The 25,949-nt window shown below is 44.7% G+C and overlaps 1 protein-coding gene across 1 annotated transcript; it reads left to right on the forward strand.

Moving 5' to 3' along the window:
* The first annotated feature begins 265 nt into the window (after positions 1 to 265).
* Positions 266 to 25,949, forward strand: LOC124805477. The gene is made up of 4 exons (XM_047266041.1): positions 266 to 1,062; positions 15,398 to 15,473; positions 15,538 to 15,704; positions 22,922 to 25,949. The coding sequence occupies exons 1-4, from the start codon at positions 866 to 868 to the stop codon at positions 23,244 to 23,246; spliced, it is 765 nt and encodes a 254-aa protein (XP_047121997.1). The 5' UTR covers positions 266 to 865; the 3' UTR covers positions 23,247 to 25,949.

Below are 25,949 nucleotides of genomic sequence, written 5' to 3' on the forward strand. Positions count from 1 at the left end.
TAATCTGCCAGGAAGTTTCATATCAGCGCACACTCCCCTGCAGAGTGAAAATCTCATTCTGGAAACATCCCCCAGGCTGAGGCTAATCCATGTCTCCGCAATATCCTTTCTTCCAGGAGTGCTAGTTCTGCAAGGTTCGCAGGAGAGCTTCTGTAAAGTTTGGAAGGTAGGAGACGAGGTACTGGCAGAAGAAAAGCTGTGAGTACCGGGTTTGAGTCGTGCTTCGGTAGCTCAGTTGGTAGAGCACTTGCCCGCGAAAGGCAAAGGTCCCGAGTTCTAGTCTCGGTCCGGCACACAGTTTTAATCTGCCAGAAAGTTTAATATCTGCGCATACTCCGCTGCAGAGTGAAAATCTCATTCCGGCCACCGATGTTTTCTATGTGTCAGTCTTGCAATTCGACTCTATTGATTGTGTCGACGAGACTCCGTACTTTAATAACGCTGCAGTACGGCCCCTCGGTTCTTTGTTTGCATTTATTGTAGAAGATAGTTGTGTTTCGTGAAATATTACCATTTGTAGACTGGTTCGGTCGCTATGCCCAACTATTGTCAGTGTCCTCCCAAGAGTCAGGGTCAATTAGAAGCTCAGATCGTAGGAGGGTGTTAATATGCTGCCTCTGGTGGCACAATTCCCAGTGGACCACAAATATTCTCACCAACATTCTTGTTAGCATCTGTTTTACTGTAGTTTCGAGATACACTGTGTAGGTGTAATACAGCCTAAAGATGTAAGACGTTTGCAACGTACAGTTATGCAAAGCAGACTGAAATTTCTCTGAAATCCGCTTGTAACATGGAAAAATCAGTAATTGCTGTTGAGGGCTGACGATGAACGTTAGGGTCGGGGTTGTGGAAGGCTGGTGAGATGGGAGCCCAGCTGTTGCAAGCACTGCTAGCAGCAGAGCAGAGCAGAGGAGAGGAGAGAGAGAGAGCAGTTGCAGGGAGTCGTGGTCGTGGTCGTGGTGTCTGTGTGGGTGGTGCTGGTGGCGGGCTTCTCTCCACCCCGCCTCACCCTGCCTGGAGGCGGCGCGTCGGCGTCGCGGCGCAGCTCGCCCCCACACGGTGAGTGGCCGCGCTAACCACCTGCTAACCACCGCTAACCACCCACTAACCAACCACCCCGCCGCACACCCGCCCCGGCCGCACGCATCCCTAATCGAACCGCGCTGGCTGCGCACGCGACTCGCATAGTTACAGCGCGATAGAACAAAGTTTATACACTGTCCGATCAAAAGTAGCCAGGCACCTATTGACGAATGTTGATGTGGCGTCTCTCCACCATTCGTCGTTATAACGACTTTGAAATTTGCCGCGGACACTCTCGGTGAGGTGTCTGGATTTGTACAGGACTGGTAGCTCGTTGTCCCTCAAGAGCCGAAACCAGAGGAGATTGTGTTGTGGACGCATGGGTGTGGAGCGAAGTCGGTATTCTAACTCATCCCAGACGTCCTCACTAAACACTTCCGGGCTGAGATGCCATGGTCCATACATAAGACTCTCCCCTGACGTTTCGTCATCGACTGCGGAAGGCATCCTCCGAGGACAATCGGCGAACTGCAACGTTAGCACGAGTGAGCGCCGTATATAAAAGCCATCCAGAGGGCGCCGCTGTCAATCACGTGACGTCGGCTGTGCTATGATCTCTTGCCAACTTAATGAATTGAAATTAACCGATTGTCATGCTGTTGCTGCAATGTTGACATCCATAATGCCTTCATCTTTTCTATTAAAATTATTGCAGAGTTTGGCTATCTCAATGGCCTCTCTGTACATTCGCGCATAATAATGCGACGTTTTGCTATGACGGTCGTCTCACTAAACTTTATTTCATGATCACCTTCCTGAAACACATGGACCACGGCATCTCAGCCCGGAAGTGTTAAGTGATGACAACACCCGCCGTGAACGCCTTCATTCTATCATCTCAGAGGTGTTCAGTTGGCTGCAGGTCGGGACTCTGGGCAGGACCTTACGATTGGCGGTCGAAAAGTTTCTAGCCCGATATGGTTACCGTAACGTTTCCCGCAAACACCACCACCTACTCTTATGGTGACCCTCTGTGGGTATGAAAGTCAAATGTCGCGGCTCCAGTTTCGTTAGCTTTGTAACTAGGATGCATTGTATACCGTAGCGTAAAATGGCGAATATCGTGAGAACAGAGAACCGTACTGCGATTGAATATCTTCATTCGAAGGGAATGACGCCCGAGGAAACTACGGGGGACATGCGGAATACGCTTAAGGACAGTGCTGCTTCTTATGCAACAGTGAAAAACTGAATGTCCGACTTCAAACGTGGAAGAACTAGTGTGAAAGATGCACCGACGAGCGGAAGGCCTGTGACCGTTGCCACTGGTGAAACAGACTGTAATTCACGATGCGATTTTGCAGGATCGTCGAACAACGTTGCAGCACATTGAAGCCACATTTGGAATCTCTCATGGGTGTACTGATGACATTGTTGTGAATATTGTGGGAATGCGGAAAGTTTCACCTCGGTGGGTCCCGAAGGACTCGAATGCATTGTTGCGAAGAAATCGTCCGCCAATTTGAAGCGGATGAAGGCGGCTTTCTTGAAAGATATCTGACGATAGACGAAACGTGGGTTCACCACTGTGATCCTGAGACAGAAACGACACTCGCAACAATGGAATGATTCTTCATCCCCTAACCCAAAAAAAATTCTGAGAGCAAAAATGAGCCGGTAAGGTGAGAGAATCGGTCTTCTGGGATGCAGATGGGGTAATTATGGTAGATTACTTCCAAAAGGGCGTAACTATCATTGCGCCGTAAAATAGCTACCTGCTGCGCCGTGTCAGAGAAGAGACAAAGAAAGAAACGCGCGGAAAATTGGCGCGTGGAATTATTTTGCATCAGGACAACGCATTGGCGCACAAAGCCCTCGCAACACAGGAAACTCTGCGTGACTGCGAGTTCGAATTGTTACGGCATCGGCCAAATACTCCAGATTTGGCTCCATCAGACTTTTTTCTTTCCTAAACCTAAAACAAAACCTCGGAGGACGACGATTTGACAATGATTTTACGGTGATTGGTGCCGCCCGATGTGGCCGTGCGGTTCTAAGCGCGTCGGTTTGGAACCGCGTGACCGCTACGGTCGCAGGTTCGCTTCCTGCCTCGGGCACGGATGTGTGTGATGTCCTTAGGTTAGTTAGGTTTAAGTAGTTCTAAGTTCTAGGGGACTGATGACCTCAGTAGTTAAGTCCCATAGTGCTCAGAGCCATTTGAACCAACGGTGACTGGTGCTGTGAACGCTCCGTTGGACTCGAAATCAAAGACGTTTTATTTGAATGATTTGCAGAGATTATCTGAGCGTGCCTGCAACTGTATTAGTGTACACAGGTATTAAGTTGAAAAATAAATTGGTATTATGTAATTTCTGTCATTTGAAGAATTTTGTTAATCAAACACCATTGGCTCAAAGATGCTGCTTTATTTGAGGGTATGTTACTAGCCTAATAAAATCATCCGCCTCCGATTTGTTCTGACATTTATTGCAGTACACATTGCTGTAAGATCTGTTTACATCCTTCCATATTTAGCGTTTTCGTAAGCGTGTTATGGGAACCACAACCTACTCACGAAAAACTCGCCGTACCGTAATACTGCCTCCTCCGCATTTCAATATTGGCACTGTACGTGATGACAGGTAATGTTCTCCAGCCATTCGCCAAACCCAAACTGTTCCATGACACTGCCATAGAGTACAGCGTGATTGAGCAGTCGAGATCACTCGTTTCGAGTCATCTACAGTGCACTGACGCCGCCTCAACTGTCGCTTAGCACTAACTGCAGGAATGCGCGGCTAACTATGAGCTGCTGCATCACTTCCTACTCATAGTCAGCGCCCTAGCTAGAGCACTGGTAACGCTTCCGAACTTACGAGTAATTCCTTGCGCTGATTTCACATCATTTTTAACAACCCCCCCCCCCCCCTCCCCCCTCTCTTCTTCAATGCTCGGCAGTCGCTTTCCGCCTGTGCGTGAAATCTGTATGGTCTTGGTTCTGGTGTGGCTCTTCTTCCGTGCTTCGACTTCTCAGTCACTTAACCAACCATCAGTCTGTATGGATTTGGATGGGTTGAGGTATCCGTGATGGCACTATTACTCACGTGACATCCAGTGACTAGTCCATGTTCGAAGTCGCTGATCTTTTCTGACCGACACGTTCTACTGTACTTCTAAACTGAAAAGACAGTACTCTCAATCTCCTTTTATACTGCCACCCACCTATCGTGACTTCTAGTGGTAAATTCCGTATTACACAGCAGTGTCTGGATACTTCTGATCAGATACTGTTTGCCACAGGAGCAACTGTCAATCATTGTCCACTTCCTAACTTAATATGCTCGCAGAGTCCGTTGTTACTCACTGTATTACGGTCCATCTCCGATAAATAAGGTTTACTGCAACAGTTAATACTTGCTATCACTCGTACATTACTCATTTATCCTGATTACATGAACAGCTTCATCCATCAGTTTTATCGCAGTCTCACTGCCCTCTTCGCTAGTCACACACACCTTGCTTGGTTGCCCTGTGGTTATACATAGTTTACGACCATACTCTGCCTCAGTAGCTAAGTGAAGGATCTGAACCAACACGAAGTGGTGAGACCAGGACGCAAAGAGCTCTGTTCTCTCACTGCACTGACGATATTTTATTCTGTACAAGACGATGCACTTATTTTTGATTGTGGCTGTTCCTTCTCATGAGAATTAAATGTACGGAAAAGTTTATCTTCAGAACAAGTATTACGTGGGACGTACAATACATTACGACATTTTAACTGCAAACTATTCGAACCAAGGAACGTCGAATGCTCTAAAATAAGTGGTTCGAGGCACCGAAAAATAATTTCTTGCAAGTGACACGAAGCGAGCAAACTGCTCGTTTATCGTTACTGTTGTAGTTCAGTTTCCTTCTTGTTTGAATGTTTTGAGGAACTGTCTGTGAATTTCATCTGCATCATATGGTGTAAACTCCACGAGATTGCGGCGTAATACTCGCCAGTCGTTCTCCAGTAGCAACCACTGGCTGTCCTGATATCAACAACAACACTGTTTGGAATACAGAAGTCGCTAGCTGTTAGTCATCAACGACTGAAATGCGCTTGACCGAAAAGTTGTGGGATTTCAATTACGAGAAGCGGCTGGACGTCGAGAAAGATTTAATTAAGTCATTCTAAAACGAGACGTTGCGTTGATACTTTGTTTTAACGGTAATGAGTAGGTTCGAAAAGACGAATATAGTAATTTCACTGTTGTTTGCAACAAACTATTCTTAAAGAAGAATTGCGAAGAACGCAATAAATATGACGGCCAGAGCTTCTGAATGAGTACAGGAGCCTCCGCTTTCCGTAGTGTTTGCGTGAAGAACAGCTGTACTTACAGGTCAGGCCATCGTACTTTCCTCTTTGCCCGCGTCTTGTTTTAAAAATATTTACTGCAATTGTAGTATGTGTCATAAAACTGACATCTTTCCCTGGGGTTGTTTAGCTCTGTATCACCGTGTAAGGAAAACGTATTTTCTACAAGGACTCGATACATAAATTGAGTTGATATCATTTTTATCGATGTAGCGATACAGAAAATGGTTCACCACAGTTTTTACCGTCACTTGGTGAAAATCTGGCCTTTTACATTGGAGTGTACGTGCTATATAAGAAAATGGGCGGGAAACACTGTGTATATGCACACAGAAAGTATCTGTGCCATAAAGTTAGAAATAAAGTGCACCTAAAAGGAAGCTAGATGTTTTTGCGAAGAAACAGGTCTGCTATACTGTAAACGAAAAGTCCTGGAACTCTGTGGCCATTGAGTTGACGCTGGTGTGAGAACCATTCATTTAAAAAAATGATAAAAGCTATCGTACCATCTCTTTGTAGTAAAGCCTGCAACAATACGGCTGGAAGATAATTACATAGTCGCTTTGCTTTCAGTTTTCAGAAATTCACATAATATTTAAAACGAAATTAAAACGAGAAGGACTTTTTAAGGATTCTATTGTGGAGCTCACAGGCCGACAGATACCAGGGCTGGTCTTCAAAACTTTGCAGTCTGCAGCACAACGCACCACTCTGTCAATGGCATTGAGGCTGACGACTTGGACGAGGCCATTAAAACTTACACAGCTTTCTCGCAGATGCGATTCTTATTATGCATAAACTTTGCGTCACAGACTGCCAAAGTTTTAGAGCTATAAGCAGCCAGCGTGGTAAATTACGTATTTGTAATATTCTGCATGCCTTCTAGTAAATGTTGTGGTTTATGGATATCTCTTGTATTGTTGTATGATCAGCTATGTCTGTTAGTCCTCATTTACAACATGAAAACTAAATTTCACGTAATGCATGACTAATCACGTTATAACAGGTATTAAAATGAAAATATACAGGATGTCACGGGCATAAATGGATGTATTTTTATTGATGACTGAGGACAGAGTAGTGATAACATACATCAGTATTTACTTTCTTCGTAGACTAATATTTATAGCTATTATGAGTAGTACGTTTTTTTGGTAGGTTAGTACCTCCAAGTAAAGATACCAAGAGCAAGCCGTTATTTCTTATTTTCCCCTCGGCAGCGTATCACGTGATGAGAAATGTGGACAAGTGGACGCAAAACGGTTGGTGCATACTGACGGATGTAGTCTACATAGTGGTTCAGTCACGACCGTTCAGTAAATATGAGGTCATTAAGTTTGTGACTGCTTGTGGTAAGACTGTGACACATACAGAAAAAAAATCAACACACTGAGCTGTGTTCGTATTTAAGTACCACGTATAGAAATATGTGCATTTATACCCGTTATACTCGGTGTAATGGGATAAATTTATAAAGGAACGTGTTATCGTTTGGTGCTGATAGAATATGTATTATAGCTTTTCATATATGGAGCTCTTCAAATTTTAACACTTATTAGAATTTACAGGTGAGAGAGTGAAATTATCGCTGTATTAGAAAACGTTTTTCAAGCTTTTCCTGTCGGTATAATCGATATACTTTGTATTCTCCTTGAGAGAAATTCAGTTTTATGGGAAAACACAGGAAAATGACATTTCGTTTTAAGTACAGCGTAAGACTGAATTATTTGTAGAGTGGATAGTAGGGAGGCTGTCTGCTAAATAACGCAGTATAAATCCGGGAGGCTTTAATTAAACTACTTGAGAATATTTCCAGAAAGAGATTTTCACTCTGCAGCGGATTGTACGCTGATATGAAACTTCCGGGCAGATTAAAACTGTGTGCCGGACCCAGACTCTAACTCGGGACCTTTGACTTTCGTGGGGAAGTGCAATTTTTTTCGTTAGTTGAATCTTCTCGGGGCGGACGTCGTAAGACATCCGTTTAAGTTCGTTGTTGATTGATTAACTCAGTTTTTTATTACAGAGGGCAGCTAACCCTCTGACCGAACACGCTGAGCTACCGTGCCGGCTTTTTTTGTTGTTGATCGTTGTGCTCGGTCGTTGCGGACGTCACATGACATCCGGTCAAGTTCGTTTGTTGATCCTTCCACTCAGTTTTTTATTACAGAAACCAACCAGCTCCCTGACCGAACACGCTGAGCTACCGTGCCGGCAACCGTCTGAGCTACCCAAGGACGACTCACGCCCCTTCCTCACAGCTTTACTTCTGCCTGTACCTCGTCTCCTATCTTCCAAACTTTACAGAAGCTTTCCTGCGAACGAGGAGAGCTTTTGTAAGGTATGACCTAAGCAGTTTGGTCCCTTAGAAATTCACACACATTTGAACATTTTGTTAAATATATTCGAGATGTGCTTACAGGCAGAGCAACGGATAAAAAGATCATAAAGTTTGTAACGATTTTAACCAAATTTGGTGCACATTTTAGTTAAGATCCGGAAAGAAGTGCCGTGGGGATAAGAACTACCAGATTCTTATTGACATAGGGATGCTAACATGGAGAGAGAAGGGGGGAAGAGGAGATGGACAGACAGGGAGAGGGAAAGACGATATACGCACAGATAGGAGGAAATGGATAGAGGTAGGAGAGGGGGAAATGCATGGAAAGGGGAGATGGACAGAGAGAGGAAAGAGGAGTAGATGGACAGAGAGAGGAAAGAGGAGATGAACTGAAAGAGGGGGTGGAGAACATGGTCAGAGGAAGGAGGGGGGGAGGAGTTCGACAAAGACTGGGGGTGGAGGAAGTGGAGAGAGAGAGAGAGAGAGTGGGCGTAGGAGACAGGAAGAGGGGGTGGGGGGCCAACGGCAGAGAGAGGCAGGAGGAGGAGATGCCGAACAGAGGGTTGCAATAGAAACGTACCCGACATTTTTTAAAAAGTGATTGTATAACTGTGGGTAACAGCGCGGGGCGCAGAGTGTACAGCATACCAGAGAAAGGACGCTCTCTCTCTCTCTCTCTCTCTCTCTCTCTCTCTCTCTCCCTCCCTCCCTCCCTCTCCCCCTCCCCCACTCCCTTCCTCCCTCCTTTCCTCACACACACACACACACGCACCCTCACTCAGACTCAGTTTCTGTATGTACGTCTGTGTGCTCGCGCACGTGTGTGTGTGTGTGTGTGTGTGTGTGTGTGTGTGTGTGAGAGAGAGAGAGAGTAGAGTCACTGTTGTTGTGCACGTTTTACCATCGGTTATCCCTGTCCAGCGTCAACTAGACAACAGAGGCGGCGGCAGCGGGGCTGGGGACCCGCCCACACTCGCAACTCTAATGAAACGCTTTATCGGCGGCCGTGTGCCTCCCGGCGGAGTCGGTGCGTGTTTTTTATTCGTCCCAAGTCTGCTCGCGGCGACCGCAGGCTGCGGCCGTGTGAGTTATCGGTGCAAAAGCTGGCGCGCCGAGCACCCCGGCCGTGTTAACACGCCTGCTGTGCCGCACCGAACCGGCGAGCAAACGACCGAGCGGACGGCGAGCAGGTAGCCCGGACAGCAGCATTCAGGCCGCGCCGTGCAGCGCGCGAGTTGCAACCCAACAAGCAGCGACAGGGGTAGCGCGGCTCGTAGGCCTCCCAACTTCTGTTTGGGGAAAGGGTGTGGCGCGTTGGGAGGCTGCTGTAAGCTGTTGCGTACAAAATGCGGTTATTTTAAACAGAAATACGATCGTGCCGTGTTACCGAATTATGTCGACTATGTTGTTGCCAACCAAAAATGTGTAGCTGCCGAACACAACTACACAACTAATGTTTCGTGGTACAGAGTTGAGGGTTTCCGCAAATCATACAACGCTGAGGATAGAGTACTCCGCTGTATGGCCATCGATCCTTCTATTCTGTCAAGATACGTAGCTACGTCATTCGTAAATGGAAAGCACCAGAGCATGGAAGAAGGAGTATTATTTAATGTTATTTTTAAGCCTATCTAGTAAATTTATATTAACAACTAGCGTTTTCTTCCAAGCTTCAACTGTGTTCGACGCATTTCGTCCTTACCCGTGTCTGTATCCATCTCTTCCTCCCTCATTCCATCCTCTCTTACCTCCCCCACTCCTCTATCTGTCCACTGCCGTCTCTCTGCTCTCCAGCTGTATCTTCCTACACCACGTTCCATGGGATCATATTTTGTTCGATACCTTCTCAGTTCATCCATTCCTCTTCCCGTATCTTTCAGTCTATTTCCTGCACCCTCCCCTTTCTATCCATCCACTCCTCATCCTTTCTCTGTCCATCTTGTCCTCTTCCCCCATCTCTATCCATACACTTCTTCCCTCTCTGACCATGTACCCCCCCGTCCCCTCTCACTCCCCACCTCCTCCGACCATCTTGTCGCTCTCTCTGTGGTGCATCCCCTGTGCCCCCCTCTCGTCCATCCCATCCTACTCCAACATCTATCCATCTCCTCCTTTCCTCTCTCTCTCTCTCTCTCTCTCTCTCTCTCTGACCGCGTCCTACTGCTCAACCTCCCACCTGTCTTTCCAACCACTCCGTTATCCTTCTCAACCTTCGCCAGGAATGCCCATCCGCATGTGTACCCCAGCAAACAGATCAGTAAAGCAGGCTACTAGCCATTATGCCTATCGTGCAGAGCATCCTGTATGGTATAGCGTGAAAAAAGACTCGATTTGTCGGTTTTTCCGCCCCTGTTGGTGCTATGATGTTATATATCCTATGATTCTGAAACTCGTGAAGTTTGCTGTTCGTGTGTCAAAGTTGTTTGGAATCGATCATGGAGTTTGGGGAAGTATCCTGGATAGACACACGTATATGCATCCACTGATCAGGCAGAACAATATGACCATCTACCTAATAGCTGGTATGTCCTCCTTTGGCACCGTTAACAGCAGTGACCCATCGTCATGAGGCCGTGGTAGGTCGCTACAGGGAGTTGGCACTCAGGCCATTTCTTTTTTCTTTTTATTTATTTAATTTAATTTTATTCTTTTTTAATTCATCAGTCTTTGATCTGGTTTGATGAGGCCCGCCACGAATTCTTGTCCTCTGCCAACCTCATCTCAGGATAGTACCTGCAACCTACTTCCTCAAGTATTCGCTTGATGTATTCCAAATCTATCTTCCTCTACAGTTTTGCCGTCTACAGTTCCCTCTAGTACCATGGAAGTCACTGCCTCATGTCTTAACAGACGTCCTGTTATCCTCTCCCTTCTTCTTGTCAGTGGTTTCCATATATTCCTTTCCTCTCCGATTCTATACAGAACCTTCTCACTCCTCACCTTATCAGTCCACCTAATTTTCAACATTCGTCTATAGCATTACGTCTCAAACGTAACCTATGTTTGATACTAGTAGACTCCTCTTGGCCAGGACTGCCCTTTTTGCCAGTACTAGTCAGCTTTTGATGTCCTCCTTGATCCATCTGTCTACTTCGTGACCATCAATTCTGGTCTTAAGTTTCTCGCTGTTCTCGTTTCTGCTACTTCTCTTCACTTTCGTATTTCTTCTATCTACTCTCAGTGCACATTCTGAACTCATTAGACTGTTCATTCCATTCAGCAGGTCAGAATTCTTCTTCACTTACACTCAGGATAGCAATGTCGTCAGCGAATCGTATCACTGATATCATTCCACCTTGAATTTTAATCCCACTCCTGAACCTTTCTTTTATTTCTATCATTGCTTCTTCCGTGTACAGATTGAACAGTAAGGGCGAAAGATTACATCCCTGTCTTACACCGTTTTTAATTCGAGCACTTTGTTCTTGGTCGTCCACTCTTATAATTGCCAGTTGGCTTTAGTATCTATTGTATATTACCCATATCTCCCTGTAGCTTACCCCTATTTTTCTCAGAATTTAGAACATCTTGCACCATATTGCATTGTCGAGCGCTATGAACGTGTCTTGATTTTTCTTGAGTCTTGCTTCCATTATCAAACGCAACGCCAGAATTATCTCTCTGGTGCCTTTACCTTTCCTAAAGCCAAACTGATCGTCATCTAACACATCTTCAAGTTTCTTTTCGATTCTTTTGCATATTATTCTTGTCAGCAACTTGGACGCAAGAGCTGTTAAGCTGATTGTGCGATAATTGTCGCACTTGTCGGTTCTTGCAGTTTTCGGAATTGTGTGGTATGCCACCAGACTCATACGTTCTGCATACCAACGCGAATAGTCGTTTTGTTGCCATTTTCCCCAATGATTTTGAAACTCTGATGGAACGTTATCTATCCGTTCTGCCTTATTTGATCTTATGTCCTCCAAAGCTCTCTTAAAATCTGATTCTGATACTGAATCCCCCATGTCTTCTAAATCGACTCTTCCTCCTCCTCCTCCTCCTCCTCCTCCTCCTTCTATCACATCACACACATCTTCCCCTCCCCCCCCCCCCCCCCGCCCCAACCATTCCCTAGAGGCCTTCAATGTACTCTTTGCAGCTATGCTGTCTTTCCTCTGCATTTATACTCTTAACGTTACCACCTGTGCTTTTAATGTACAGGAGGTTTTTTAGATGCTCCTATATGCTGAGTCAGTCCTTACGACAATCGTTTCTTTTTGGATTTCTTCACATTTTTCATGCAGCCATTTAGTCTTAGCTTCCCTGAACTTCCAATTTGTTTCTTTTCTCAGCGGCTTGTATTTCTGTATTCCTTAATTCGTGTGAACATTTATGTACTTTCTTTTTTCATCGATCAGCTGTAGTATTACTCCTGTTATCCTTGGTCTGTTCGCACGTACCTTCTTTGTATCTATGTTTTACTTTGCAACTTCTGTGAGTGTCCTTTTTAGAGATGTCGGTTCCTCTTCAGCTGTACTGCCTACTGAGCTATTCCTTATTGCTGCATCTAGAGCCTTAGACAAATTCAAGCGTATCTCATCTTTCTTTAGTAGTGCGTATACCACTCCTTTGGGTATCGATTCTTCTAGACTAATCTCTTCATCACTACTACATTGTGATCTGAGTCTGTATCTGCTACTGGGTACACCTTACAATCCATTGTCTGAATCTCTGTCTGACCATGATGTAATCTAATTGAAACCTTTTTGTCCCACCCTTTTCCACGTGTGCCTCATCATCTTGTAATTCTTGAACAGAGCATTCGCTATTACTAGCAGATATTTATTACAGAACTCAGGCTTCCTTCTCTCTCATTCCTCGTCTCAAGCCCATATTCTCCTGTAACCACTTCACTCTGCAGCGGGCACACAGCGGGCACACAGTTTTAATCTGCCAGGAAGTTTCATATCAGCGCACACTCCGCTGCAGAGTGAAGATCTCATTCTGGAAACATCCCCCAGGCTGAGGCTAAGCCATGTCTCCGCAGTATCCTTTCTTTCAGGAGTGCTAGTTCTGCAAGGTTCGCAGGAGAGCTTCTGTAAAGTTTGGAAGGTAGGAGACGAGATACTGGCAGAAGTAAAGCTGTGAGTACCGGGCGTGAGTCATGGTCGTGCTTCGGTGGCTCAGTTGGTAGAGCACTTGCCCGCCAAAGGCAAAGTTCCCGAGTTCGAGTCTCGGTCGGGCACACAGTTTTAATCTGCCAGGAAGTTTCATATCAGCGCACACTCCGCTGCAGAGTGAAGATCTCATTCTGGAAACATCCCCCAGGCTGTGGCTAAGCCATGTCTCCGCAGTATCCTTTCTTTCAGGAGTGCTAGTTCTGCAAGGTTGCCGGCCGAAGTGGCCGTGCGGTTAAAGGCGATGCAGTCTGGAACCGCAGGACCGCTACGGTCGCAGGTTCGAATCCTGCCTCGGGCATGGATCTTTGTGATGTCCTTAGGTTAGTTAGGTTTAACTAGTTCTAAGTTCTAGGGGACTAATGACCTCAGCAGTTGAGTCCCATAGTGCTCAGAGCCATTTGAACCATTTTTTTCTGCAAGGTTCGCAGGAGAGCTTCTGTAAAGTTTGGAAGGTAGGAGACGAGATACTGGCAGAAGTAAAGCTGTGAGTACCGGGCGTGAGTAGTGCTTCGGCAGCTCAGTTGGTAGAGCACTTGCCCGCGAAAGGCAAAGGTCCCGAGTTCGAGTCTCGGTCGGGCACACAGTTTTAATCTGCCAGAAAGTTTCATATTAGCGCACACTCCGCTGCAGAGTGAAGATCTCATTCTGGAAACATCCCCCAGGCTGTGGCTAAGCCATGTCCCCGCAGTATCCTTTCTTTCAGGAGTGCTAGTTCTGCAGGGTTCGCAGGAGAGCTTCTGTAAAGTTTGGAAGGTAGGAGACGAGATACTGGCAGTAGTAAAGCTGTGAGTACCGGGCGTGAGTCGTGCTTCGATAGCTCAGTTGGTAGAGCACTTGCCCGCGAAAGGCAAAGGTCCCGAGTTCGAGTCTCTGTCGGGCACACAGTTTTAATCTGCCAGGAAGTTTCATATCAGCGCACACTCCGCTGCAGATTGAAGATCTCACTCTGGATACCTATATCTGTCATCCAAGTTCATTTCAAATCGATGACCAGCTACGTTAGAGGAGCCACTGTAGACAGAGGATCACTTACATATTTATGCATTGAAGGTTATCACGACTGGATGTCATAGTTGCTGTTGCTGACAAGTCTTCCGAACTATATGGGCGTTATCTAAGAAACTTTTTTTTTTGACTCCCGCAATTTCGTCAAGAGCTGCGCTGGACTTCTTCAGAGATGCCCCTGGGGACGTTGAGTTTTGCCGACTAACGAGCCGGATATCGGTGACATCAGTGCTGTGTAAAGTATGCGTAGTCGAGTTTACTCGTGATCAGTTGAGACAATCTTTGTTAGAGGTCACTTTTACAAAGATTGTTCGTGCTGATCTGGTGTAAATTTGCTCACACCCAGTTTATACCATATTTATGTCACTTTAGAAACGAACACACAGAGTCAAGACCGCAAAAACATTTATTCTGATGGTGACTGGTTTCAGTCAGTTTTGGCCATCCTCAGACCCTCATACCATGAAAGCAGGTGGAGGCAGTGAATGGAATGGGTGTTGTTGCTCCACGAATCTGAGCACCCACTTCCTTCACCGCCACCACCTTCCATCATGGTGTGAGGGTCTGAGGATGACCAAAAACTGACCGAAACCAGTCACCATCAGAATAAATGAATAGGAATACTAAGAAACGTCATATGTCCAAAATATTAAACTTCTCAGGGGACACAAGAAAAACTTTACAAGTCTTAAAATTTTGCTGAAATTTCGGTATTCATCTCACTTTACTTTTAAAATGAATATTGATGGGAGAATGCCAATGCACTGACGACAATCGTGATAAGTTTTTTTGACGTTAAGTTAAAATTTATTTAGTAGACATGTAGGCTTTCTGAATATTTTGTAATAAATAAGCGTGAGACATTACTTAACTCACACTTTATTGTTAATATGGACAGAAATCAAAAAAATTATACCTATTTGCCATTCTCTTTGGAGTTATACTCCACACATTGTTTGACACATGTTGCACTATTGTATATGTATATTTCTCTTCAATTTAGGTAATACACCAGTTGCAGAACAACACAGAAAATGCCAGAAAATTTGTTTCCCGTATATCGTGACCAGCCTTCATGTTTAACGTACAACATGATAGGTAACAATTTTATAAAAAAATGGATGTACGGACTTTCTCCATATTCTCATTCAAATGCTTTTGCGGTCGAGTCTGTTTTTATACATTTTAGAGTACTTTTTGCCAGATAACTTTTCTCCACGAGAAATGTTCTCAAAAATTAATTATTTATGTCACTTTTCGACCCTGAGTTTTGTCAGCAGGGCTCAGCATCGCCAGGAGCACCTTAGGACGAAGTACAGCGCAGCTGTGAACGAAACGTCAGGAACTGAGAAGTTTGTTCGGCAGTGGCCGTACAGCCGAGAAGACTCATCAGCTATTTAAAAATTTAACTATTCTGTATTTGCTACCGTTCCTGCTGTGGCAGTCTCGATAACAGAATCGTTTGTTTTGGCCCTCGGTTATGTCTCAATCGCTGTTGGCTCGGCAGGCGCGAGGCTGGCCGTGATCCGGTGTGGGTGTTTGCAGGCTGCTCCGCCGACCTCTGGCTGCTGTGGCCGCGATCGCCGGCGGCGCGCTGCGTGGCCGCCTGTCCCGAGCAGACGTTCGCCGCGCCGCCGCCCGGCGGGGGCGGCGCGGGGGCGGCGACGGGGGTGGGCACATGCGAGCCGTGCCACTACTCGTGCCTGGCGTGCGCCGGCCCGGGGGCGGGCGACTGCACGCGCTGCCACGGCGACGCCGAGCCGCGGCCGTCCGCGCAGGGGGCGGGCCGCCTCTTCTGCTGGCCTCGGGCGGCTGCCACTGCCGATGGCCTCGCCGCCGGCCGCTCAGAGTGGTGAGCGAACCAGCCAGTAGTTGCTCGTGACGTGCAGAACCTCCGCCGTACCAGATTTGTTCCCTTCCGGTAACGACGCACCACAACAGTTGTTTCTCTGCTCAGACTGTTATCGTAAAAGCGCAGACAATACTCAGGGTACTGTGCAGCTCGACAAACAGGTCGTTTCTCAAGAGGCAACCCTTGTATACTTTCGAGGCTGTGTGGCGTCCACTCTGGAGCGAGGTGGCGTAGAGACGTTTGTATCCGAGTTAGCTACCGAACCCGTTAGCTATCAGTGTAAAGTGCACACCCACACTGTACCTACCGGGGGGGGGGGATCAGTATCAAATATGAAAAGTACTTTCGCTACTTGAGATGGCCCCCATGAGAAACGAGCTACCGGAGGACAATAGAACTTCGTGGAACCATTTGTAAAGACATGCAGATAAGAAATAGTGAATGAACCATTGCCAGAAACACATTTTAATTTCGACACGAGAGGGTAACATTTGTTGACGACTTACCATGTTTACGTTCCAGGCTCCAAAAGCTGCTCAATGAGACAACCATCTGCGTCCATAACCACCTGGAACCGCGCTGGAGACTGCTCTACTGTTGTCCAACACAACGGTGGGTCATGGGACGTTCAGCTGTCGTGGCACGGCTTAAAAGACCGCACATGGAGTCCGACATTCTCAATCACTATTCCTCTTGTTCTGATACAACAGGTTGCTCACCTCGCCCGATGAATGTTGAATTTCTGCAACTGTGACGCGCACGGATGCTTGTGTTTCAACCCTAAGTAATCACATCAACAACGTCACCTAACGGCAAGATATGGCACAAACACTACTAACAATCCAAATCCTGCACCTCCTAGTCTGAACATTATTCCTACTGAAGTTAGGCACCTGTGTAGCGAAAATTTAATTATAACCAGCCTGTACTTTAGAATAATTTTATGGCAGTATATCCGTATAATTACATATCAGAACGCTCGACAACTTGCAGAGTAACCTGTTGCTCGACAACTTTTCTTCTTTAGGACATCGTTGTTTTACTCAGAACTAACATGTCAGTGAAGTAAGTTCACAAGGAGAGATCTTTTTGTCCACTTCTTACGGAACGCCGATTTTTCATAAAAGTGGAGTTAAACGTACGCAGTGACTACTTAATTTCCATTTCTTCGAAGCCTCACTTCCTCGTTACTGTCTTCGTATATTACGAACGTGTGCCCAATGCCGGTGTAAAAGAAACACATAATTCATGCTGCTAGGTGTGATGCATAACGATCAAACCTCGTCAAATCAATTAAAGATTATTTTTTCAAATACTCAGTACGAGAAGCTACCCGGTATTTCAACACATCAACGTAAAAAATCAGAAAAATCGTCTTACATCTTAATTTCTACTGACACTTTCACAGCACTCTCTTCTTGCTTGCATATGACTCTTCCTGCCGATTTTATTGTTATTGCAAGCAGCGCTCGAAGTCTGTTGGCTGAATTGTGTTCAAAACCAGTTGTAACCCCGCTTGAACCACTTCCTTGGAATCCAAACGCGGCCATTTTAACTTCAGTTTCATTTTCGAGCAGTTCAGGCGAGTAGGGTAGCTGCGACCCATTTGTCATGTTGTTGGCTTGCCAGGAAGTCCCTCAGAATGACCAAGGTGTGTGCTGGTCCGCAATCCTTGCATCTCTCACGCTGTTTGCGTCTTATACTACGCCTCAGTCTCCTCAAAACGTCGTGGTAGAACTTCCCTTGTCTGTCTGAACACGTGGAAGACTTCCTTACGGACAACAATGGTTTGATCTGTCCCGTCTGCAAGTCCAAAGATTTCAACAACGTTACTTGTTGTCTGCCTTTAGTCCCTGGGGATCACTTCAGGCCCTCCCCCCCATCGTTTCCAGTGTTGTACATGTTGATGTTTGGCCCGACCGTGTGTCACTATCCTGACCCCGGCAGTCTTCGAGTCTATTAAACCAGACAAATGTCCATGCTTACCTCAAAGCTTGCCCACCAAAAGCCTTCTTTAGCGAGTGGTCTGTTTCAAATGCAGTTGTGTGGCTCTCACGATTGTAACGGGACCGTGATTGAGATGTACGAGGAAATTAAATGGCAGTAGCTGGGAGGTCGACGCTGTTGTCGCAGAACTTTTAGAGCAAATTTAGAGAACTTGTATTCAAGGAAGACTGTGTGATCATTATGCTGTCACCATTGCATATGTCGTGCGGCGGTGGGAGAGTAAGAAAAAGAGATTATAATATCTTCAGAAGAATGTACGAGACGTCTTTAAAAGTGATCGAATTTTTTGAATTTTGCATGTTGTATTCGATTCGCAAGAATTTTCTTTACTATGTCGATAAACTGGTATAAAGATTATCTGCAAGTAAAGTATGAGCCGTATCGGATATTTAGTCTTTTGTCAGCTGTCGAAAAGGTAAATATGCTGTGGATGTACCGGTGATTATGTATTATGAAGGGAAGTCAATCAGAGAATTTGCATTAAATTTAGCTGTAAGTACAGAATGACGCAGAGAAAAGTTTTAGAAATGTTAAATATTTTTTCCGGTGAGTGCACTATAAGTAATGGGTTTACGTGCGGCATAGGCCTTTCGAAGAAGTCCATGAAGACGTTGAAGACGGCGAGCGCCCTTCACATCCCAGCACAGAGACGACCGATGAAAGTGAAAGAAGTTATTCTGAGTGATCGATGAACAAGAATCACAGAGTTCGCTGATGATATTGGAATATCAGGTAACTCTTACTGACAAAATTTTTCGGGTGTCTTAGGTATGAAACATGTTGCAGCAAAATTTGTGCCATAATTGGTAAATTTCGAACAAAAACAGCGACGAATACATGTTTGCTCAAGAGTTACTACTTGAACTCAGCAGGGCTGCAGAACTACGGAGACGTGTCATAACAATTGATGAAACAAGGTTTTATCGTTGTGACGTAGAAAGTAAGCTTTAATCGTCGCAGTAGAAGCATTTCGATTGCCAATACCGAAAAAGTCTAGACCAGTGCGGCCGAATGTGTTCGTCTATTTTAATGGCATAGACGACCTTGAGTTCCTGCAACAAGGACGAATGATCAATGAGGAGTACGTGTAAGTTCGACGCCGTTTGCGTGCAGTAGACTGGAAAAATGTATGGATTTGTGCCGAAATAATTAATGACTTCTGGATGACGATGTACCCCCTTACACTACTTTGTTTGTTCGTGGACGTTTGGCTAAAAGCAAGACTGAAATGATGCCTAAAATTTTCCTTTATTTTTTGAACGCTCCTTGGGAAGTCATTTTTCACTCGCAGAGTACTTAGTTGAAACGTGAAGAAAGTTTTCTGATTTTGGTACCTTCCTGAAAGAAGGAGATAAGGTACGAGATAATTTTCCTGTCTGTTTGCAGATGCATATATTTGCTCCCGGTGAATGTTGAAATCTCCAGAGTGTCAAAATCGACTCGGCTAATTAGTTTCCTCTTATTTAGCTGCGAGCTACGATGCTGTGAGAAGCGGATTTCAAAATCTACCAAGTCTGATCTATCAACAAACAAAAAAATTGTTATGACAGTAACTTTTTTCCAGAATTATAACTACAGCTCGTATGTATTTGCCGTCAAGTGCTGTATAATTACTTGTGGCGTCTCTGTGCAGAAGTGAGTGCAGAACATCTTTCCTAGAAAGTGAAAACTACTTGTTTTCTCTGTGATATACAGAAATTAATATACAAGTGTTTCGAACAATACAAAAAGTGCAACTTCTCTGGGTCAAAGGGCACTGCGGAATCATAGACAACAAAACTATTAGCAGAGAATAAGGTCAGGAAAGAAATTACTTTCTGCACAGCTACTGAAACGAAAGGGGGATTGAAGAATGGTAACGGTTCTGCGAAACCTGTCAGGAGACGAAAGGACACCACTATACGAGGATTCATCCATTCATTCCTTAAAGGACATGATATTAGAAATTAGGAAGTAAATGGCGACGTACATAACCAGTCTTGAGAATGAGAATTGGAGTCAGGTATTATTCGGTTTATATCTATTGTATCAAAGTTTTAAACGACTCCGTACTGCGAAGATCATTTAACTTCAGATCTTGCCGATCTAAATTACTCACTGCTCGTCAGTTCAGTAACGACACTCAGCAGGCCAAACTACGAGGGAATCGTCGAGCTGGGCATTTCTGTACCCACAAAGGCCGCGAACCTCGCCCAACAGACAGAAATCTGTGTTCATATCGCGAAATAGTTTGAAGAAACGATCATGCATTTCTGAACTACAACATGGTAAAACACAGAGCCATAGTAACCGGAATTCTTCATCAATTGATACCAGAAAAAGAAACCATCGTCAGTGCTTCCCTCTTATCCGATTAGTTTTATTTCGAATGACAGCCTCATAAAGTTAACTTGACTGAAATTTATGTGTTTTTATAGTGATTTGTAATTAAAAACAGAGAGATGAGTCTAAAATTCACTGTTAACACAAAAACATTAATATTCAGGATAAATAAAGACGCGCCACGAAGGAATTATCCGAATGGGACGGAAATCGGTAGATTTAGACTAATAAATAATTACAGTTTCAGAAAAATTGGATTATTTATTCAGGAACAAGAGCTTCATAAATTGAGCAAGTCAATTACGTGTTCGTCCACTTTCTGCACTTATGTAAGCAGTTATTCAGTTTGGCAGTGATTCATAGAGTTGTTGGATATCCTCAGTGATAAGGTGCCAAATTCTGCCCAACTGTCACGTTAGATCGTAAAAATTCTGAGCTGGATGGAGGACCCTGTCCATAATGTTCCAAACTTTCTCCAATGGGGAGAGATCTGGCCATCTTGGTTGCCGAGGTAGGGTTTGGTAAGCAAAAAAGACAAGCGGCAGAGACTTTCGGTGTGTGCTGGCGTTCACTATCTTGCAAACAATATGGACGACGTATCGTTGTGCTGTAAAGCTGCCGCAGCTGACAGCCAAAGAGGGTCCTCCTATGAAATGGAATTGCATCCCAGCCCATCCCAACCCAACTGATTGTTGGGCAGTATGGCGAGCGACTGTCAGATTGTTATCCCACTATTGTCCAGGGCGTCCCTCCACTGGTCATCGGGGATCGATTGGAGGCGGGACTCATCACTGAAGACAGTTCTACTACATTCAATGAGATTTCTGGCTGAAGACGTCTCTGCAGACGCTTCAGACAGTGGTGGGACACCAACCTGATTGTGGCCTGCCGAATGGCCCGACAACCAAGAATGGTGGTCTGGTGTGCGATTTCTTTTCATAGCCCATTTGTTGTCATAGGCGGCACCCTTACAGCACAACGATACATCCACCCTGGGCTTACATTTTAGCAAGATTATGCCCACCCACACATAGCAAGAATTTCAGCTACTTGTTTTCGAGCTTACCAACCCTACTTTGGCCAGCAAGGTTGCCATATCTCTGCCCATCAGAGAACGTTTGGAGCATTATGATACAGGTCTCCAGCTACCCCGAGATTTTGACTATATAACGCGCCAAATCGACAGAATTTGGTACGCCATCCTCCAGGAGGACATCCAACAAGTCTATCAGTCAATCAGTGCCGAGCCGAATGGCTGCTTGTATAATGGCCAATGGTGGACAAACGTGTTACTGACTGGCTCACTTTGTGAAGCGCGTTCTCTTGAATAAATCATCCAATTTTTCTGAAATTGTAATTATTTAGATGTATGTGTACGAGGGGGGACCCAAAAATAACCGGAATTTCTTTCTAGAAAACATATACTTTATTGTTTTCAAATACAACCTTAACCTCCTTCGAAGTTGTCTCCGTTAGCAGTAATACACTTGTCCAAACGTTCATTTCAGTGTTCGAAGCAACTTTTAAAATCGTCCTCTTTGATACCTGCTAGCACTTTCATGACATTGCGTTTTACGTCTTCCACATCCGCAAAACGCTTCCCTCTCAAGTCTCTTTTCATCCTCGGGAATACGAAGGAGTCCGAGGATGCTAAATCCGGCAAATAGGGTGCGTAGGTCAAGGTAGTCGTCGTCGTTGAGGCCAAAAACTGGCGAACGCTGAGAGCCGTGTGCGCGGGAGCGTTGTCGTGATGCAGGAACCACACACCAGAATCCCACAAAGCCGGACGTTTTCCCGACAAACTTCTGCGAAGCCGTTTCATAACCTCCAAACAGAATTTTTGGTTTACTGTCTAGTTTTCGGGGACAAATTCAGAGTGTACGATCTTGATGTCAAAAAAACAGATCAACATCGTTTTCACATTCGATTTCACTTGTCGAGCTTTTTTTGGTCGAGGTGAGCCAGGTGGCTTCTATTGTGATGACTGCTGTTTACTTTCTGGATCGTACCCATAGCACCATGATGATTTTGTTGAAGAAATGTGGTTCATCTTTGAACGCGTCCTTCATTTCGAGACAGGCTTGAACGCTACGATCTCTTTGATCTCCGGTAAGAAGCTTCGGCATGAATTTTGCTGCTACTCTTCGCATCCCCAAATCGATGGTCAAGATGCGCTGAATTGAGCTCCAGGACAACCCGGACAAGTTCTCGAGTTGGTCGATTGTCCTGCGTTGGTCTTCACTGATGACATCACGGATTTTGTCGATGTTGTCTTCGCTTCGAACAGTTGGAGGTCGACCGGAACAGAGCTGATCTTCAACCACCATTTCTCCCTTTTTAAACCGAGAAAACCATTCGTACACTTGAGTTTTACTAAGAGCATGGTCTTTGTAGGCTGTCTGAATCATCGCAACAGTTTCTGCTGCGTTCTTGCCGAACAATAAACAAAACTACACTGCCACACATTGTTCGGAAGAACAAGCCATTTCCTTGTGTCACGTCTGCACTGTACGCACACTCAAAGAACTGCCAAAGAAACCACACTTTCCACTGTTGGGTGACGCCGCGTGGCAGAATGACTCAGCAGAGCTCCTGCTACAATCCTCTGGTGGCGCAACCTGCTACTACAGGTACACGATGTGCAGCATTACAATTCCAGTTACTTTTGGGTCCCCCCTCGTATGTGAATCACATCTACCGATTTACGTCCCATGCAGATAATTCCTTCCTGGTGCGTCGTTTTATCTCTTAGGGTGAACATTAAATAACAATGTAATTGGCTAAGTAGCAGGGCCCATGAATGCAGTAAATTAAAATGGGTGTGGAATTAGAGATCGCCGAGAGCGCTAGACGAGGCGAAGTGTGACGCCGTGACATGTGCGCCGCAGGTGGCTGCTGGCGGGCGCGGTGTCGATGTCCGCGTCGGTGGTGCTGCTGCTGGCGCTGGCCGCCTGGTGGTGTGCGTCGCGACGCCGCCTGGACGCCACCGCCGACGCCGGTCGCCGGCGCGGTGTCTCCAGGGGCCGCCGGGCCACCTACGTCAATTACCGCCGCGTCGGAGCCGACGACGACGACGACGACGACGACGACTACGTCCGCGGGAAGGACGCCGCCGTCAACCTGTCCACCTCGGAATCCGAGTCGGAAGACACGCAGTACGACGCGGCTGGGCCGCGACCCCCAAAGATGACCGCCAACGGCGCGCCACCATGAGGAACACCTGCTGACTCTACGCAGTCCGGAGGCCGTCTAGAAGCGCCGAGGCGAAACGACCGCTGAGGGCCGCTGAGCTCTGCGGAGTACCGGGACCAGTGCTCTTCTCAAATGTCTTGTACTTACCTCTCTAAGCCGCAGCATCTGTTAATTCCTCTGAAGGGCCCTTGCACCCGCCGTTCCCTATGATTTCCTGAACTTCAGTTAATCTAGTCCAAAATTTACGGAAGAGGACAACGAGTGCCACTCTTACGATTTGCTGTAATGCATTGTAGCTTCCAACTATCTGGCTTTCCATGCAGGTTTCCGCCATCGTACTGCCACTTCCGTACTTACAGATTCTGTTACTGCTATTGTTGCAGTGGTTCCCCTAAACCCCTCGGTCGTACATTACCGTTCAGTATTGAGTTCGATACGCCCCACAGCAGAATGACACTATCGTATCTCCGGTATGCTAATTCACTGGACGGATTGCTGGTCTGAATAAGCTTTCCTTCTTTGCTCTTTCTAAAGAAACACTTGGGTCAGTGACTGTTAACAGTTTTTCAAAATAAAAAATGTGTAGAAATGAAGGGTTTTAAAGACTGAAACAATGTAATGTATTTCCTAAGTGGGGTAGAAAATACAGCACCCCTAAGTTACACGAAATTTTATGCTCTAATCCCATAATTTGATATACTCTGACTGCAGTTTTTCCAGCGATCCGCATAACAGTACTTTTTGTGCGTAGTCCTTATTAGTGAGTAGAAGTCAAAACTTTTATATGAGATTCCAGATTAAATTAGAATTATTAATCAGGCATGCTGAAATTCACCATGACTAACTTAGAATATTGTATTTTAATACATCTTAAATGTATTCCGTTTATTGGGAGCGGTATTAGGTGGGCGTTCAACAAAACTCGGGGATACGAGGTTTGGAAATAACAGCAACGATTTTGCACGTTTCGAAAGTTCAAAACAACTTGCAGAAACTTTGGAATACTCTTTCTTCAAAGAGTTTAATTGAAAGAAATTATATTTTATTCAAAACATTGTTATCACCTGCTGTTCTTTATACTCCTTACTCTGCTGCCGTAGATACAAATTCTGAGCAGAAAAAAAAAATGTTGGCGTCAAAAGCAGAATGGAACATATCAGTAAATATTAATATTAGTACTTTCAGGTGTCTCCTGAAGTAATTTATTTGTGATTGACAATACCAACTTTCTACTTTAAAGCAGAGATTATACACCTTCATCGGCCTCTATAAAGATGCAGGGAGGCCTCCCGCTCTGCAGCAACGGCAAACCGACACGATCTCAGAGACATTGTTCCTTATATTCATAGAGAATTTTCAGTGATAAGTACTCCGATTCCACCCATGTTACAATACCGCCAATTATGTTGTCTTTAGCGAATACGGATTTCCACATTCACGCATGCCACATTACTATGCCATTGATATTTTTCGCATTTGCTATTGTCATCTAAAAATCTGCTTTCAACACTCCAAAGTTTAAAGAACTTTTTAAACGTGTCTGCTCTTCTCTTCAAACCCCCTTTTTATTTTTCCTATATTGATTTTCATCTTTTGTTTCCTTTTGTGTCCACAAACCATACACATTTAATATGATACGTACCACTGAGAAAAAAATTTACAAAATATAAATTACTGCTTATCGAAATATACAGAGATTCCTGATTTCGTATAAAAATATTGAATTCTAATTTAAGTAAAAATAAGACTATATAAATAATGGTCTAACATTAATAGTATGCAACCTCTTCAAAATAAAAGGGCCCTATATTGAATAGGAATAAAATATCGTTGCTCTGCAGATTAACACAGTTATTCACACCTTGAGACAACGTAAATTTGCAAACGAGCTTTAAACTATAGCTGTAAAATGTGATAAGTTTTTGCAATGTAATTATTATTAGTAAATAGACAATATCTGCGCTTCCTCTGCAAAAGTAATTAGTCGTGGACTTGTTACTGACTGTTTTACTGTAGTGACGTGAGTGAGAGAGAACTAATATGGCAATGAATGATTTTCTGTCCTTCTTGAGTGCCTTAGCGTTCGCTCAAATTTTGAGAAACCGCAACTGTCTCAGTAATACTCCAAATACTTTCAAATGAATTACATCAGTCAAAACAGCCACGTTTTGTATATTTTTGGTGTACTCATCACATTTATGAATAAGCCAGTTCTCAAATTAAGTAACAGAAATGTACTTTAGCTATAAGCTGATTCAGTATCCTGTTGCTCTGCAGAGGATTTTTCATATTTATAGGGAAGAAAGACTTTTTTAAAAAATGACTTACTTTTTCAAAAGGTGGTGGGAAAACTTAATTTTTGTAAAATGTAACTTTTATCCTAAAATCTACGTGCTTTCAGGAAATCCTTTAATTCGTACCCTTGATTTGGTATAAATTTATAAATTGTCAGGATTGTGAGCCTGTTATTCCTGAAACATAGTCAGAGCGATTTTTGTATGAATGTTGTCTGGTTGTGTGCAGTGTACAAATCCATAACTGCTGTGAATATTTTACCGTTCATTTATCAGGCAATTTACAAATGTCTTTCATTTAAAGTAATATCGAGGCCTAGTTATCTGCTATAGTTTGTATCACAAGTAGTTTAAGAATATTGTTTTGCCAATAATGAGTTATTCGAGAAAAAAGTGCAATGTGTGGAGAAAACAAGACTTTCGACATTAA

This window comes from Schistocerca piceifrons, chromosome 7, assembly GCF_021461385.2.
Source record: "Schistocerca piceifrons isolate TAMUIC-IGC-003096 chromosome 7, iqSchPice1.1, whole genome shotgun sequence".
NCBI classification, from domain to species: Eukaryota; Metazoa; Arthropoda; class Insecta; order Orthoptera; family Acrididae; genus Schistocerca; species Schistocerca piceifrons.